Raw genomic sequence first — 18,037 nt, 5'->3', positions numbered from 1 at the left:
GTATATAACCACTTACCGACTTTCATTAACCAATCAGATAAATTTTCACCTTCTGCCCCTTTTCCTTCCCAACTTCCTACCAATTCCCCAACATACCACTAAATATTATCAACATAATTTCATGTGCTTGTTCGAATGCGGTAATTTTTGCAACCCCTTTAACTCTGCGTGTAATTTATGAACTCTTTTGTAAATACTATGTATACTACAGTGATGGTAAAGTTGAAAGTGTATTTTAGTCTAAATTTATTGCAATAGAGAGGGAAAACATTTTTGAGAAGGGAATATGGAAGTCTAGGCATTTACAGGGCTTATGACCTTTCATTGGCTGGTTTATAACTCCCTAGGGAGGAAACCCAGCCAGTCTGCAAGCATTTGGACATACTCAAACATTGTTGAATTAACTACCTGGTAAAAGAAGAATACTCCGCTCGCCGACCCCTTCCTCTTACTTCATACACGAGGCGGCAAAAAATCAGACTCAGCGTCTGAATTTTTATGGTCAAAACATTCTCCCAAGATCAAAACTGACTCACAATGTGACGTATACTTTCCACCCTAACTGATATTAATGTACTCCAAATTCAATATTCTGTGCATTGGGTTATTTCCTAGTAATAAATTATACGTAGAGTGGACTCCTTAGTTTCAGAAATTTATATTTATTTCAGTGCCTGAAATATGTTTACTTGAATAGGGAATTGTTTAGTAATAATTTTAATCGTATTAGCAATAGATCCGATGGTGTACTGTCAGTTCCAGGATGCAGAACTAAGTTCGCACAGAGACACTTCTTACATGTTGGTCCAAGATTCTTCAATCTTCTAACTAAGGAACTACAAAACATTAAATAACTGGTACAGTTTAAAGTAGGTTTGAGGTCTTGGATTAGCATGGAAGGAACAGATTCTTTTAAAAAAATAAAAAATAAATGCATACTGCAAATAAATCATGTCTTCGTAATATCAGCATATGTTAATTTGGTTATTCTTTTATTTTTCTATTCTCTTCTTTTCATGTCATACCATATTTATATGCTATAAACTTTCTGATAATTAAAAAAGGAATGGCCCACGCTCAGACGCTGAAGTTTTTGTGGGCATTTTTTCCAATTTATGTTATAGCTTAATTTTAAGATGTATTTTTCTAAAGTGTGTTTTTGTAATTATATTTCTATGTAAATGATATATGTATGAGAAAATAAACTAAAAAAATAATAATAAAGGGTTGTAGTCTAGTAAATACTAAAATATACCGTTTCAAGACGAAGCAATTCAAAAAAATATCCTTTAACATTTTATATTTGTCAATTTCTTACGTACTCTTCATACTCGTACTTTGCCAAAATGAGAAAGACAGAATTTTTGCGTGATTATTTAATAGGTAAAATCTGTTAATAGCACACATTATTGGATACCTACTTGCTTTACCGTACTATTGACTTCTGTCTTTGTATATAAAGACATTTTTTGCTGGCAGCACGTGTTGTCTGACGGAGTGCGACTCGACTGAAGATGTCATGTGCATTGCAAAAAAACGTATTTTGGACAAGGAAATAGTGTTGTTTATACATTGATATATTTTTATATTAAATCTTTTTATTCAACACGCCGTATCGTGAACGTGTGGAGTGTAGAGTACATTTTAGTGAGACGGAGCCTCACTTGCCTCATTTGCAAAATCACCACTGGCTTACACAAGCAAAATTTGTATGTTAACTTGGTTCACCGACAGGCACTAACACATTAACACAGGGTTATTAAACATTTGAACGCACTGTCAAACAATTGAGAGTACTATTTTCAAACCCGACAAAATCCATCATTCTTTACTTGGAGCAAATCACAAAAAACTGACACAATAATAGCTTCAATATTTTAATATATTTCATTTTTTTATTCATCATTTCCTTTTCGCACCTAATGGTGCATAGGGCACTGCACTGATACACCAATCGCAGAATATCTTGATCATTTTTTTGTTACATGAAGATGATCAGTCTTACGCTTCAGGTACCATTAAATATTCTAGTGTGAAAACACCCTTCTAAATAGATATTTCATATCAACCATGTCGGGAATCGAACCCGAGACCTCTTGCACAGTAGGCAAATGTGCTGACCATTGCGCCACGAGGCCGACTTCCTCTAAGATTAAACATTGTTAAGTATGCTTACAAAACTTTACTTTATAATGATAAACAGATAAACGTAAAAAATGTGGTATAACTTTTCATTGATAAGTAGGTACCTATGTACTTGTCTATGATTGAATTCTAAAACTTGAAATAATTTATTTTCAAATATATAATTATTTTTGCAAGTGTCAAACTCTGATCATCTTACCAACAGGGTTGCACTTTATGTAGGAATACGATTTTCAAAAATGTATTAAATGTTATTTTAGTATTACCAAAAATCCAGTAAAAAGAAATAAATAGGTAGATATTATAAGGAATTTAAGGAAAGCATCTGATTGGGATCTATAAAAAACAAATGTTTATTGTAAACATTCGAAAACAATCTTTTTATGTACAAAAAATAAAATCCTTCAAATATTTTAGTACATGCATTCTCGTCGAATGCAACCCCGGTGAACAATAAATAAAACATTTAGGATCCTAACTTTTTTTCATCTTAATAAATTGAAAATTTTTAGAGCTATAAATATGCTCATGGCAAAGATATACATTTCGCTGAAAACCGCACGTAAATCGGTTCAGTGGTTATTCAGTCTATTGAGGACACACATACGAACATTGCCTTTTATATATATTTAGATTTAGACTAGTGATGAAATAATCATGATGTGTCAAGAAACAATGGTGAAATAATTAATTTAATTTTGAAGATTGCCAACTTTGCAATACCCGAGTAGAGGTACCCATGTTTGCAACAAACCCGATAATTTGAAAGTCAGATCCTCGCAAATAATGTCGCATTTTTAACTGACAATGTTATAATTATTGAAAACAATTGTATTCCAAAAAAGTTTTAATTCATAACTCACATTTTTAAGATTTTGGATTTTGCCGGGTTTGCAAGACCGCATTGAATTTATCAACATTCTTAAATACTTTGATGAATTATATATTACAATAGTTCCGTGAGGCTCAAACATAACTTATTGATTACATGATAACGATTATAATTAATTATACAATATAATAATTTATTCATACGCTTTTGTTGACCTGCATATCGGAGCAGTTAATCATAATTCCCTTGCGGATACACCTAATGGTGCATAGGGCACTGCATTGGCACACTAAATAAATTTAACATATTTACATAAATTTAGAATAAAATGTACATGAATGTATATATTTATTACATCTATATATTTAGAATTCAGGGTTTTTGTTTTATCTATATACATTTTTTTTTTTAGTTTATTGCTGTCAAAGGTATTTTTATGCTGTGTGATGAACAAAAGTAAGCCAAAAGTGAATATTTGGTATTTGAAAAGGAAAATAAGGTTACAAGAGTGCATAACAAATATGAACGACAAATGTTTTGAGCAAGTAGAATAATTTGTGTCTGGGAAGTACATATTCGTGAGATGGAAAAATATAAAAATATGTTAAAAGGAGAGAATGCGAGCAACAAAATAAATGGCACACTAACTACCAGTGGCGAGCGGTGATTTTTTTTATAGGTAATCTACAAAAAAATGCTCATAAATTTTTACCTATATATAAGTACAGGTAAACGTTATTTTGCGTCGGTTCGATTTACGCCGATTTAAAATTACGCCGGTTGGTGCCAGCGCGAGATTCTCCGGTTCGGCCGACACCAGACGACAGTAGGCGCCGCGATTCAAATAGCAGACACACTTTTACGCATTGTTTTATTCTATTACCGTGTACGCGAGCAGCCTATTGTGTGTGAAATTGTTTCCGAGTTAGTTCTCATTTTGTTTTTAAGAAAAATAAAAAGGTATGATTATATTTTTTATTTTATTATTATTTAAATAAAAAGAATATTCACATCTTGGTAGTTTATGCTATGATTCTACAAGAAAGGAAGCAACAATCGAAGGGAATTTGATGCTTTTTTCAAAAAAGTGTGAGAATTTAATTTAGCACTGAGTGAGTAAGTATTTATTATTAAAAAAAAACATTATTTATATCAAGAGATTATTATTTATTTTGTTAACTAATTTAAACTGTATTTATTAAATGGATTTAAAATTTATTTCAAATATATATAGGATATGTATTATATAAACATGTTAGATTGTTCTTAGAATTTTGACACGGAACCTAACCTTATATCTTCCATTGTATTTGTGTTCATTTTACGCCCATTTTATCACGCCGGTGTCTCTCGGAACGGAGCCCTGGCATAAAACGACGTTTACCTGTAATATATAAATGGCTATTTTTTCGGTGGTTCTGCAAACATCATCCTGTTTCCGCTGTTGTCAACAGAAGAATATTACCAATAATCTATCAAACCAACTTTGCGATATATGTAGCTATATTCTACACTATTTCAATACTAGTTTATTACTAATGGTTAATGGTTTGTTTAAAAAGACCACAATGACACTCAGTAGATATTATATTTTAATTGTGATTGAAATGTTAACACGAAGCTCTGCGCTCTGTGCCGACTCCTACTAGAAATAAATAATGCCAAAAAGGGACCATGTTGAGCGCCACATGTCCTATGTATGTCGTATGTCAACTGAATAATATATAAGAAAAATAGGCCTTAGGAAATCATGATCGAAACACTATTTTTCAAATAACATCTGTAATCTGCAAGCTTACTTAAGGAAGAAATAACAGCAACTTGGTTTTACAAATTTTAATACAGTATACTCATACGTATTTCTATGAAGAAATAAGCTGAAGTAATCTGCTAGTTTCTTCTTTCACTGGGAACAGGGTGGGCGCTGAGCGCGCTTGATTGATATTTATAATAATATATTTCTGGAGGAATATGTAAACGGTGTAGGTAATTTATATTAAATGACAAATTATTTTATTTACTTTCCCATAAATATAACGACTATAAAACGTAATAAACGATAGTCAAATATAATGATAATCGCTTATATGGACGATTCGCCCCTGCTAAGTACAGTAATTGAAGACACTTATGTATGCAGAGTGACATTGGACAAAATGGAAATCAATATATGACAGGGTTACGAATAATTAAATCAGACGTGAGTGCAAATCTGAGGAAGGTGTAATTGATAAAATTAAGAGGGAGTCACTTTAGATCAAATGGATTTACAAAGAATGGTAAAATAGATATACATGGCGAATTAATAGTAATGCGGGACATAGAGAATGCTTTGCTTGCACATAATTTACATACTAATTATTCGCTAACAAAGTGCTCTCTATACCCGCGAGAGCGTTCAAAATTGGACCCCAGAGGTGCTGTTTTGAATCTTCTCACTAGGGTAGAGAAAATTTCTACTGTATATAACGTGTTTTAAGAAAATTAAGAAAATTTCTACTGTGTATAAATTATTCTAATGTTTTCCATATGTATTTGGGTTTCGTGTCGTTTGATTGATTTGTTTGTATTACTACGTTCTTCTTCCTTTCCGATGCGGGATCTGGAGCGTGCGGCCGCGGTCTCAATTTGGAACTAACACTGTATTCCTCCACTGTAATACTGGGAAATTAGAAAAAGGTGATTGTGCTGACCATGTGTATTTGATTGATCACAAACTGACAATACTGCAGTGAGGGGTACAATGAAAGTTTTTAAACTTTATTTGTTTTGTTATTTTCGCGGTTTGATTATAAAGAAATATTAAATTTTCGCTTAGTTAGTTTAAAAAAAAAAAAAATTGTTATTGATATGCGAAACTGAAGAAAGACTCAAGTCTTAATGAACAGTTTCAGGAAAGGGGTGGATGCTTTCATTGTATATAACGTGGGGAAAGACAGATGCTTGGTGTACGTCTAAGAAAAAGAGTAAAAAACGAAGAAATAAGGCGCCAAACCGGAGTCGTAGATATCATGGAATTGCAATAGGCAGGACACTTCGCGAGGCAAAATGATGGCAGGTGGACACCCAGAATAATAAAGTGGAGACCATGGGCAAACAAAAGAAGTGTTGGAAGGCCACAGAAAAGATGGGTCGACGACATTGCCTCTATTGCCGGTAAAACATGGAGGATGATGAAAGCGGGTGATAGGAAGGAATGGAGACGTTTGGAAGACGCCTTTATCCAGCAGTGGAGAGAATGGGACTGAAGAAGAAGATAACATGGGGATTTTTATTTTATGCATGCAATACACTTTACTTCATTTAAAGCCACACTGATGATTAAACGTCAAATTTCAGATTTGCAATCCCTCATTTTTGTATGTGTATTGACTACACAGCACCGGAACGCGCGGATTTTTTTACCACAGTAAGGGAAGGGTTGAGGTAAGATGATCAGTCTAGCACTTCTACAGCTTTGCTGCCAGTGTAAAAATACCTTTTTAAATGAACATTTTGTTATATGGACAATTATTTTTTTTGAAATTTGTAAATTTTCAATCTATTCTAAAATTTGTACATTTTCATTCTCACTATTAGATGTTTAGATGTAGGACCAACGCAGGCCAACAGTTTTTCAAGATCATTAAAAATACAAAAAAACTTACTTAAGATATTGTGAGCATAATAGTACATACAATGATATAATATATAATTTGAGAATTCATTCAATACTAAACATTAATTAATAAATACAGGCAATAAAATCAATAAATCATCCAGCTCATTATGCAGGTTCATAAGTATAGAGCACTCGCCCCTTACCTAATAGCCAGATACTTTGAAGACCAGAAGCTCATTTAAAAGTAACTATCGACATGCTAATAAGCGACGTGATAACAATTTATCACAATGGTTGTTTATCGTATTCGCGATCACAATGCAACATCCGTGAACACCTAATATTAAATGTCGAAATATTTACGTTTTGCAACGTATAATCCTGCTGCGCAATCACATATTTGAATATCACTAGTGTAAATATGGAAAATATTCCAAAACTGCTATTTTTATTTATTCATTTATTATTTATCATGCTATTTATTGCATTTAGCCAGCGGCAGCGGTTGGCAAGCCAAATGTCAAGAAAAGCATTTATTCATTTATTGTATTAGATACTCCTTACTATTTTGCAAATGCAATAAATTGTGTTATTTTTATAAACGCTGATTTTTCGCCAATTAACTGTATTTATTTACAAGGAAAACAAAAAACAAACCGACATGAGCGTTGACTGAGAGATTACACACCCTTTGACTTATGACTGCGATAACTTGAGCATGTTCATTATTGTTCATTGTGATCACTCAAATGCTTAGCATGTTTTTAAGCACGTCGATAATTATTTGTGATTGAGCTACTGGGCATGGAGAGAGTATTTAGCAATACGAGAACACTCGCCCTAAACTCAGCAGCCAGGCTCTTTAAAGACCTGGGTTTGGAGGGAGAGAACTAATCAACACAGACCCGTCACAATATCAAAGATCTACACAGGTTGCAGCGACGTCAGGAACTTCGAGTCATAGATAATAGTTAAATAATAAACAAGCATACCCAATCCGGGGTTTACTTCTAAACTATAATCATCAAAGTACCCTACCCGCAGCAGTAATAAACTGGATGATCCATTATACAAAACAACTCTATTTACGCATTTGTTTCATACAGGTTCTAACATTTGTTTTCTTTACTGAAACCATACAACAAATTTAGTTTTACTGTGGTAACAAACATACACAAAAAATATCAATATCTTAGTTCCAAAGAGTGCCAAATAATGGCATTTAAATAAAATGGCCGAAAAGCATTCTTGAAATAAAAGGCGCTTTGTTTTTCAGAAAATTTAACAAAAAAATGAAAATATATTTATTTCCATATATTAAAAGCTATAAAAAATAGAATAATTAGGCTTTGTAGATTGTTGTGACGCAAAAAAAAAACTTGACATCCCAAATATTGACAGGTTATTACAACTCATGTATATTGATAGTTCTTAATATAACTATTATTTTAGAAAATGTACAATTGCAAAATGCTTTAAAAGCTGTCTTTTTAAAATATTAATTGAATAAAAATCAGACAAAATTGTACTGAACATAAAAATGGCACAGATTTTAAAATGGCACTTTGTAATTTTCGTTACATTTTAAAATGAAAAAATCACATCGCAGACTTATTTACATTACAAATAGACATATGAGGTACAAACGTTAAAAACAATTTTTTTATTTAAATTTAACTCTACAATGCCAAGTGTAGACGATCTGCTAAATATCGATTATCGGAGTATAAAAGTGATTTCAAACATTTTTATCACTCGGCTACAATATTGTTTACATACTACTAGCCTTTGTAATTTATTTCAAAAATCGCAACCAGGGTAAAACTGTTCGATAAAATTAGAAACAAAAAGTCTGTAGCACGAGTTCTGTAAGTAAAATTTAGCTAGTGTTCAAATGGTTATTTCGAAGATTTGAAGTTATAATTGTTTCCGCAACTTTCATTATTAGATAAAAAGATGTTCATAAAAAACATTATTTCTTGTTTTCCTGTATATTCGAACCTTCTATGCCTGATGTAGTATATTGTCTACACACCTGAAATATGAAATTAAAATTTTTCATTATTTTTCCAGTATTTACGTCAAAAACATAGGCATTTATATATTTTTAGTTAGAATTAGAAAATTTGGAGAGTAAAGAGTTATTAATAATTGTATGTAGCATAAAACCCAGATTCGGCACCGTCAGAACTAAAAGAGCCCTCTTCGAAACAGCGAATTAAGATACTCAGAATCATAACTGGCAAAACTCTTCGCCACAGAATATGAAACAGAGAAATTCAAAGAATATGCGAAGTCGAGGATATCGTAAGATGGAGAAGGCAGAGATGAAGGTTTCGGGGTGAGAATCAGACCAGAATGGCACAATAAAGAGCCATAATAACAGCTCAAGGAAGCAGACCTCAAGGATAAGCTCCAAAAAGATGGAAGGGCAGCTGGCAGTCCACCTCTCAAGAGGGAAATTGATGCAGAGAGTAACAGGCAACAGGCCTTAGAAGAAAAAGAATTATAATCTAAATATTGCTGTGAATACTTCTACAATAGCTACGTGAATCTGATCAAATAAAAGCAATAGAAAAGTTTACCTATACTAATTTACATTGTATAAAACTAAACAAAATATAAGGCAGCACATGTGGTGTAATAGGTAAGACGCTTGCCTCACACTTCTCTGTTGTGGATTCAATTCCCAGTGAAATCACAATAATTCAACGTGACTTTTCTCAAGTTGTAGTGTTCTAAGCTGTGGCAAAAAAGAATTAAATATTTAAACCGGAACCTCTTTTTACATAGTGGATACGTTTCATGCAGTACCCATGTAAAAAACAAAAAATATTGGATAGGTTTCCTCGTATAAAAACCAATCCCGGATTTCAAAAAAATTAAATTATTTACTTTTATCGTACCTTAATTTTATCGAAAACATATAACATGACAGCAAAATACTTTAAAAAATCGTAACAAAGCTGGGTAATAATCCGCTCTTGCTTAAGAAAAGCCCTTTGGCTCTTTTGCAAAAACAAAACTTTCCAAATTTTTGGTTTGGTTTTTAGTTTAACAACAAACGTTTAACCGACGGTCTCGGTTTGCGTTTGTAATTCTCGACCTGAGTACCTACGATCCTTGTACTGCTGTAGATTGTAGCAAACTTTGTTGGTTATCATAGAATGGTTTTTGTCAGTGTGGGTGACTCTGGCGAAAGACTTTTCACCATATATATTATACACCTATAGTCCTTAAAATATAGCTTGATTGAAATGACAGCTGCCAAACTAATGTCAATAGTGATGGGAAATTACTGATCACTGATCACGTACCGATCAAATAGATTTTATCAGTTTTTTCATCCAAACATGAAACTCTGTTTCAGAAAATTGATATAAAAACGCAAAAACAAGCCTATTATAGTGTGTTTAAGACAATTATTCACCAAAAAATAAGACATTTATACTTTTTTGGTGAACAAAATCAAATGAATTATTTTTTTATTAGATCGATTTACATTATTTAATTTATCCCATCTCTAATATTTTTTGCAAAATGACGTAACCTTGTAAAAACTTCGTTAATAATTAGGTTTATTTTAATATTGTTAATTAAATCGGAATTTACTTCGTAACACTTCATTATAAATTATTATGAAAATAAAACTTTGTTATTAGAGATACACAATTTTTATTCTTTTACAAGAACACTACTACAGTTTCGGGAGAGCACTCCAACCATCGACGGGTGATAGTTTTTTATATCATTCGTCGATGGGAGGAGTGCTCTCCCGAAACTGTAGTAGTGTTCTTGTAAAAGAATAAAAATTGTGTAACACTAATAACAAAGTTTTATTTTCATAATAATTGAGGTTTATTTTAGTTTTAAAACTGATTTTATATATTTATGTTGATTTATGTCAAGCATTGTATTAAAAAAATACATTGACATGCCAAATACGAATGATTTTTCGTGTGTCAATAAAAATCACTACTTAAGCTAGGGTTCCCTAGGACAGCGGTGCCCGTATTTTAACGGCCGTAGTGAAAAGTGATGCGGTTGACAGCCGTCGTAACGGTGATTAGAAAGTGGTTTCCTATAAAAATGGTGTTGATAACACCGTTAAAAAATAAAACCACTCTCTATTCACCACTACGACGGCTGCTTACCGCATCACCGTCCACTACGGCCGTTAAGATACGGGCACCGCTGTCCTAGGAAACCCTAGCTTTAGACATTACGACAAAGTTATGTTGTCACTTTTCCTGACAAATGTCATTTTAATCAAGCTATATTTTAAGGACTATAGTAAGTCATAGAACGATGTAAGGTATTCCAAAAATGCATTATAAAACCAATGTTCAAAAAATGTTTCATTAAATTTTTGTACTGTGTTATTTCAAAACTGTGTAAAAAGTAGAGAAGAAATGCATATCATGTAACTATCCGGTTTGCGGCCAGATACCGGATGGCAGCTCAGTATCTGGAGGATACTAATATCGACAGTGGAAAGGCAAAATTTACTGAGCGACATGTAGCCAACTTTACAAACGAGCCAAGTTTTTTTTTTTTAATAATAAAAATCTCACATTTTAAATTTACATTTAAATTATGTAGGAATCACGCCAATGATTTTTATTTTATTTAGAAAAATAATTTATTATTGTATGATATCCTGCCAAACTACTATCAGTTTCATCACTAGTAAAAAGAGGTTCCTGAATATTATTTTTTTCATATTCTGTAGCCCATTTTTAGGGAAACACGATTTGAATGTAAATTCCTCATATTTGTAATTATCAAATAAATACAATATTTGAGTTTGTCCAAATTTTTGTGGACAAAAGACTAGATTTCAACCCCCTCGGGAGTCATTAAGATTAAAAAATTACAACAGGGATGGAGAATACCTTAAACAAGGGAATTCAAATATTGTAATAAAACCAACTGGTCCAAAAAGAAGTTTGAAAATTGAAAAATTGTTTCCAGGCGTTGCCTAGTATGTGAAATAATTCAGTCAGATGAATCTCTTCACAACAATAAAGGTTTCAGCTCTTTAACTTCACTCAAATCAATAAATGGAAGAATTGAATAAATATGGATGTTCAAACATAGGCAAAATGGTGAATGTTACAGTGTGTAAAGTGGCCACTTAAACCGGCCAATGACCGGTCACAAGCCCTGTAAATGCCTAGACTTCCATATTCCCTTATTTAAGGTACTCTCCATCCCTGTTGTAATTTGTTAATATCAAATAATTATTCATGCATATCGACGGTGGTACCGCAATACCGCGTAACTGTTTTTTTTACGAAAACATTTAACAGAAATAAATTCACTATAGGGACTGAGAGATGCAGGTTTTAAATTATTGCTATTTTTACTCTAAATAATGATAGTTCTTCTGATACTCGAGCGGTATTTTTGGTTCGTTAAAATCGCAAGTAATAAATTAACGGAATGCTTTTTCAGATCCCCTGCCAAAAAATTCAATCAATAGTAACGCGGAATTGCAATATCACCGACGATATATTTTTTATTGCCATATTTTAGATTGTATTTGACCTCATTTGGTACTGAAAATAAAAATAAACTTAATTACATCCTATATACTGCGTCATTATTTCATAAAGAGATTATTAATTAAATATTTTTTAATATTTTTCCCATAATTACCAAACAAATGTGGTAATTTAATATATGTAAAGAGTTCTGTGTTTTTATTGCAAGTTAAATTTACATTTAAAGCTTTTTTATACTATCTTGTGATAAGCAAGTAGCATAGAATTTGATAAAATGTTTTATAATAAAAAATATACAGATTAAAAGGAACAATGTAAAAGTTTAATTAATGTATTTAGAAATATTCGCATTAGATCAGACATGTTGGAATTTAAATGACTATTATATTTTTTGTTATAATTTACTTGTGTGATTAAATTTTTTAAGAAATGTGTACAAAATTGATTAAGAAAAACAATGTAAAATTTGTTTTCAATATAAAATATTGCAATAGTAGAGAAAGCGTTCACAAAATATCAAACGTGTCAACCGTCCATTTCGGAAGTCAAACATTTCCGAAGAAAATGGCAATTTCAGTTAAGAAAAACAGAATTAAACGTTAATATTATCTGGATCATTATTTCTAAAAATCCTACTAACAAAACAGACATTTGGCTCTCATATTCAATCACCGTTAGTAAAATAAGCGCAAATCAAGAGTGAATTAGAATTTAGATGACCATTTGAATAATAGGATTTTTTTAACAACTTAAAATTTGCGATTCGGAGAGGTCTGGCTTACGAATCGGATGATTGATGTATTTTTTACATTGTGCATATCGGCGTACAATGCATATAATTGATAAAAATTATTATTTTATTTGATTCAAAAATTGAATATACATTCTGTGCTAGGCTTGTATGACTCTTATCTTGCGTTCGATTTCCCCGCGGCACATGGGACAGAGCAACTCCACAGCGTCGGAGCATTTGACGCAACAGCAGAGGTGGCCGCATGGAATGAAGACGACAGCGCAAGAAGTTTCCATGCACACGACGCACTCCGAAACATTGGGATCGGAAGACACCTCTTGTCTCGCATTTGGTGTTTCAATGTTGTCATCCGCTTGCAAGCGGCTTTCCGGAGGCGCACTCGGTAATCGGGAAGTACCGGGACCTAACTTGGATTCCTCAGCCTCCGTATCTTCTAAGTAGAATTTAATAGCTTTTAGAATATTGTCACGGTCCGACTTCAACCTTATCCCTTGGTCTTGTAAGACAACGGAATCGAGCGAAGCTAATTCTTGTTTCGAAGATACATATTTGACCAGGAACGGGAGGCAGTGAATGACGCCCTCTTGCAGAAGATAGTTTGCGAATGCCGGATCTAGCTGCTGCTGCGACGAAACGATTACTTCCGGAACATATTCCAACAACTGCTGGTAGCGAATAAGCCAAAAGTGTGTGGATGTTTTCTTCTCCAATTCCATCGCTCGAAGAGTGTCAATCAACTGATTTCTCCTGAGTTCTTTCTGTTCTAAAAGGCTGATCAAAAGCGAAGACAGCTTGATTCTTTGGTCGGCCAAGCCGTCCATGTTGTCGTGCAGCTGTAGTTTTCTGCGTCCCAGTTCGATCGTGGAAAGCTTCGCGAGGTGGGATTCCACGAGCGTGATTTCCTGAACGAGGCCCCAAGTTCTGGCGTCGCATTTCTCCAGCAACGTTCCGACCGCGGCCTTTTGGACAGCCTCGTCTTCCAGAAGTTTAGAGATGAGACTGTTCTGTAATTCGTCGCGAACTTTGAGGACGTTACCAAGTTTTTCGTTGCACTTTGATTCGGTCATCAAGAAGGATTGTTTGACTTCGCTCTGTGATTCTCCGTACAATTTGAGAGATTTCTCATACTGGCATTCTTCTTTCAGTAAACTCTTCATGGCGTTCAGAGTGTCGGCAGTTTTAAGGTTGGTGTAGTTTGTTCGACACATTTCCAGCAGGCGGTCGTATTCCTTCTGGTCGTGTTCAACAAACTGTTGGATTTGTTGCGGATTGGTGGCATTCATTTTGAGCAATCGTGTAACGACTTTTTCGACAAAGTCTTCTTCCTCTCTTATCTGACTGACGAGTTTTTCCCTTTCGCGATCTCGTTCTAGCTGTATTCGACTCAAATCACAATCCATTTTCAACTGCTCCCGAGTGTAATCTACGATAAACTTTTCTTTTTGTTTCCTAGCGGTCTCGTGAATTTCGATCTGCAGGCGGTGCAGCTCCTCGTCTTCCTGCTCCCAGTTGGAGAACTGTCCGCGTGGACGGTCGTTCCCGAGCGGGCTCAGCAGCGGCGGGCTGTTGTCGGTCATGGAATCGTTATCCGCCGAGTTAGGAGGAATGTATCGAATGCCGCAAGCGTCGCAGAGGTATTTCATTATTTCGACCGTGCCTCGGGCGGTCACTTCGCTCGGAGGAAAGGTAAAGTTAGGAGCGTCCACCTCGATGAGCAGTAATTCCGTGGCGTTGCATATCTCGATGCACAGGACATTCAGGTCCTTGTTCCCCGTCAGCAGTAATTTCCTTAAGCGTTTCAGCTTCCCGATGGAAGGCGTCACTCCGGTAAGGCAGTTGTTGGAGACGTCGATCAATCTCAGAAACACCAAATCCCCCAAGCAGTCGGGTAATTGCTTCAGCCGGTTGTCGCTCAAATGAAGCTCCCTGAGGTTGATTAGAAAACGAATATCGTTACTTAACTTATGAAACTTATTCCTGTTAATATTGAGCACTTTAAGGAGGTAAAGGTCACTTAGATTTCCGCCCTCGTCTAGAGCAACGAGGAAATTGCCTTCCACGCTGAGCGTCTCCTTTCGGAACACTTTGCAGAGGGAGAATATTCCCGCGGGAAGCGCCTTGAGGCGGCAGTCGCAGAGGTCGAATGTCGCGTCGGGACTCTCCCGCGCTAGATACAGTTTCCTCTCTAACTTCGTTTTGTAGTCCTCGGCGCTTCGCCCGTTCGCTCGCCCCAGAGAAGTCATAATAGAATGAAATCCGCTCGTTATGGAGCAACCCATCTATGGAGACGCACGTCGGTAATTAGTAAATTGGTCGCGAGATAACGAACGACGATCCACACATTCCTTGTCAAGATGACCGGAAATCGCGCATTTAAAACCATTAAAATACGTATATTACCGACCAAATATTATCGCTAATGAATCACATTATATTTAAAGACTATATCGACTGTTAATTTGTCAGAGAAAATTATCCATCGTTATAACAAGAACATCTTTCAATTTTCCGCAAAAGAATCCGTCCAATCTGTCAAAATACAAATTCCATAGATTATATATTTTGTCAACAGTCAATCCAATATTCCATGGAATGTGTTGCTTGAGCTTGCCCTGCCTCGTTTTTTTAAACGGGGTCTAAAATTGTTATGTTATCTTTTGGGAAAAATTTTGTAAAAAAAAAAAACATTTTCTTTTGATACACGGAAATGTATTTATACTTGCCATTGGTAAGGAGGACGACTTAATCTCCAAAAAGGACGACAATTAGAAACTGAGAAAAACGTTAAAGATTTTTTTTTGAGAAGTGTTTTTATTTCTTCATATTTTTGTGAAATTAAAAAAAAAGCGGTTATTTGTTATTATTCCTAAATTCAAATGCACTTGTATATCCTAGTATATTATACACAATTTTGTTTTCGCTCAACTGTGACAGATGTAAAAAAAAAACATCCTAAAAGGGGGCAAAGGGTGATATTAGAAATGTGAAACTAAAAGTTACAGTGTAGAATGACTAAAATCAGCCAGAGACAGGTCATAATCCCTGCAAATGCATAAATTTTCAGATTCCCCAATAATTCCTTCATCTTGAATGAGATATTATCATCAAATCCTCGACCGAACCAGATGGTGGGAAGAGTACTGCATTGTTGAACCAAATGCAGTGTGTGTTCATTTGTTACAAGAAGGTAAAGTGATCAGTCTTATCCATCCAAGGACATAGAAATATTTGTTTGAATGTAAAACCACCTATAAATATACTATGGGTACTATTGTGTACCATATTTATGTATAAACTTTTTTTTTTTAATTACTTTAATTGTTGATCTTAAAGAAACAGGATGGTATCACATTTCATAATTAGCAAACGAATGTTTAAGTAGCAAATGCATTACTTAAAAATTGAATTATTTTTCCATCTGTCAAGATTGTCGAAGAAACAAAATGGAAATTTCGTTACTGTTGCCAGGGTAGTATTTTTTTTTTTACCCTACTTTGCTCATCTAATTAAAATTAGACCTCGGACTATTATTATATAATTAGACCCAACGCCTGGGGGACATTTGCACGACATTATCTTTTAAGCATCAAATATTATTTAACATAATATAAAAATATCTATTTTATGTAAAATAAAATTTGTTTTATATTTTAAGTTCAAAGTTCATCAATTAAATTACTCTTATTAAATGACCCTTTACTTATCTACTCTGTTGTGTCAATCAATGTTTCCACATGCACAATAAAGTTTTAGAGAAATTAACAGATGGCTTTTTTTTTACCTAACATTTGTGTTATGATTATTTTTTTTCCCATCAAGCAACATTACGCGGCGACATCACGAATGCGCGCGGCGAAAGTAGGACATAGTGGGGGGATTATTGGACACAGTCCGATGTATTCAAATATGATTCTACGCTCCTTCTGGACTATTCTTCATTCTATGGATCCTAGCAGTATTTCTACACTTTAAAAGGACACAACACGGCATAGTTGAATTCAAATCAAGAGTTCCGTACTGAGCGACGTTTACAAAGAAACTAGTGGGTCAAAATGTAAACCTACTCATTTATGAGTAGTTTAGTCGCCTTCTGTTTGATGTGCGTATGCGGTTTCTGGACTATTCATAATTCTATGTTTGTACCTCTTGAAGAAAAAAATGTTAAAATATTTTTTCTTTTAAAATTTTATCTGCACACATTGTTTAAATATTTTTTTTTATATCTAAATATGTTTTTTATATGAAACTGCTGTTATGGTATTTATGTAACATAATACTTTTCAATTTGATTTTTATGTTTTACACATTATATTGAAGTGTTCATATTTTTTTTAATATGTATCTTTGTAAGGTAAAAGGCACTGCGTGTCGTGTATATTAATAAATAAATAAATAAAAACAAAAAAATATTTAATGACAAATCTTCCCAGAAAACCGGACAATCCAAGCACGTTAGGCGAACACAACAACCACTACACTACGAGGCAGACTTATCTCCACTCATTTATTTATATATTTATTTATTATATATGCGGCCTAAGCCAATTACAACAGTTACATGAAGAAACATAAATGCAAGAAACTGAACAAAAAGAACATAAAACTATGTAGCAAAGACAAACAAGGGCAAAACAATAATGGTATACAATATATTCATAAAAACGAAAGACATAAGACTTCAAGCTAAACCATGCCAATCCAACTTCATCCCACACTGTTTAGTCGCGAAGAGATCTACGAAAAGCCGGAAGATTTATCCCAAAAAATTCCAAGTCATATTCTTTTTCAGGAGTTTTACCTGAGAGGGTTATTAAGGGTTATTAATTAATGTATAACCATTGGGTATTAAAAAGGATTAAAAAAAGTGTTGCCTTTATAGAGAGTATTTATTATAACCAAATCATTTATTACATTAAAATGAGTAAAAAATAATCACAATGTAGTAATAAATATTATACATTAAATAGATATATTAAATAGTACAATTTTTGGATAAATTGCACAGTTAAATATGGCGGAATATTTACTCTATAGTAAATATTGACATTTCTATGTTGATACCCACTGACGCATAATAAATAGACACGATATTGCCTCACTGGCCGCATATCATATTTAGCAAATACACTGGAACCCTCCTTTACATGGGGGATACGTTTCACACTATACCGTGTAAAAAAAGTATGCTAAAAAAGACC

General features: G+C 33.8%; 1 protein-coding gene across 1 annotated transcript; it reads right to left on the bottom strand.

Moving 5' to 3' along the window:
• Nucleotides 1-11,984: 11,984 nt before the first annotated feature.
• On the bottom strand, nucleotides 11,985-15,388 carry LOC148278983 (E3 ubiquitin-protein ligase LRSAM1-like). Its single transcript, XM_088230620.1, has one exon. The coding sequence runs from the start codon at nucleotides 15,116-15,118 to the stop codon at nucleotides 12,977-12,979; it is 2,142 nt and encodes a 713-aa protein (XP_088086746.1). The 5' UTR covers nucleotides 15,119-15,388; the 3' UTR covers nucleotides 11,985-12,976.
• Between the last annotated feature and the right edge of the window lie 2,649 nt (nucleotides 15,389-18,037).

This window comes from Micrasema longulum, unplaced genomic scaffold, assembly GCF_059751315.1.
Source record: "Micrasema longulum isolate JH-2025_06_02 unplaced genomic scaffold, ASM5975131v1 h1tg000800l, whole genome shotgun sequence".
Lineage (NCBI taxonomy): Eukaryota > Metazoa > Arthropoda > Insecta > Trichoptera > Brachycentridae > Micrasema > Micrasema longulum.
Note: the sequence above shows the minus strand (reverse complement) of the source record. Positions and strands in the feature narration are given on the sequence as shown.

Bases quoted from the DNA above. Each gene is read 5' to 3' on its own strand.
- LOC148278983 (XM_088230620.1), bottom strand. From the start codon at position 15,118: ATGGGTTGCTCCATAACGAGCGGATTTCATTCTATTATGACTTCTCTG.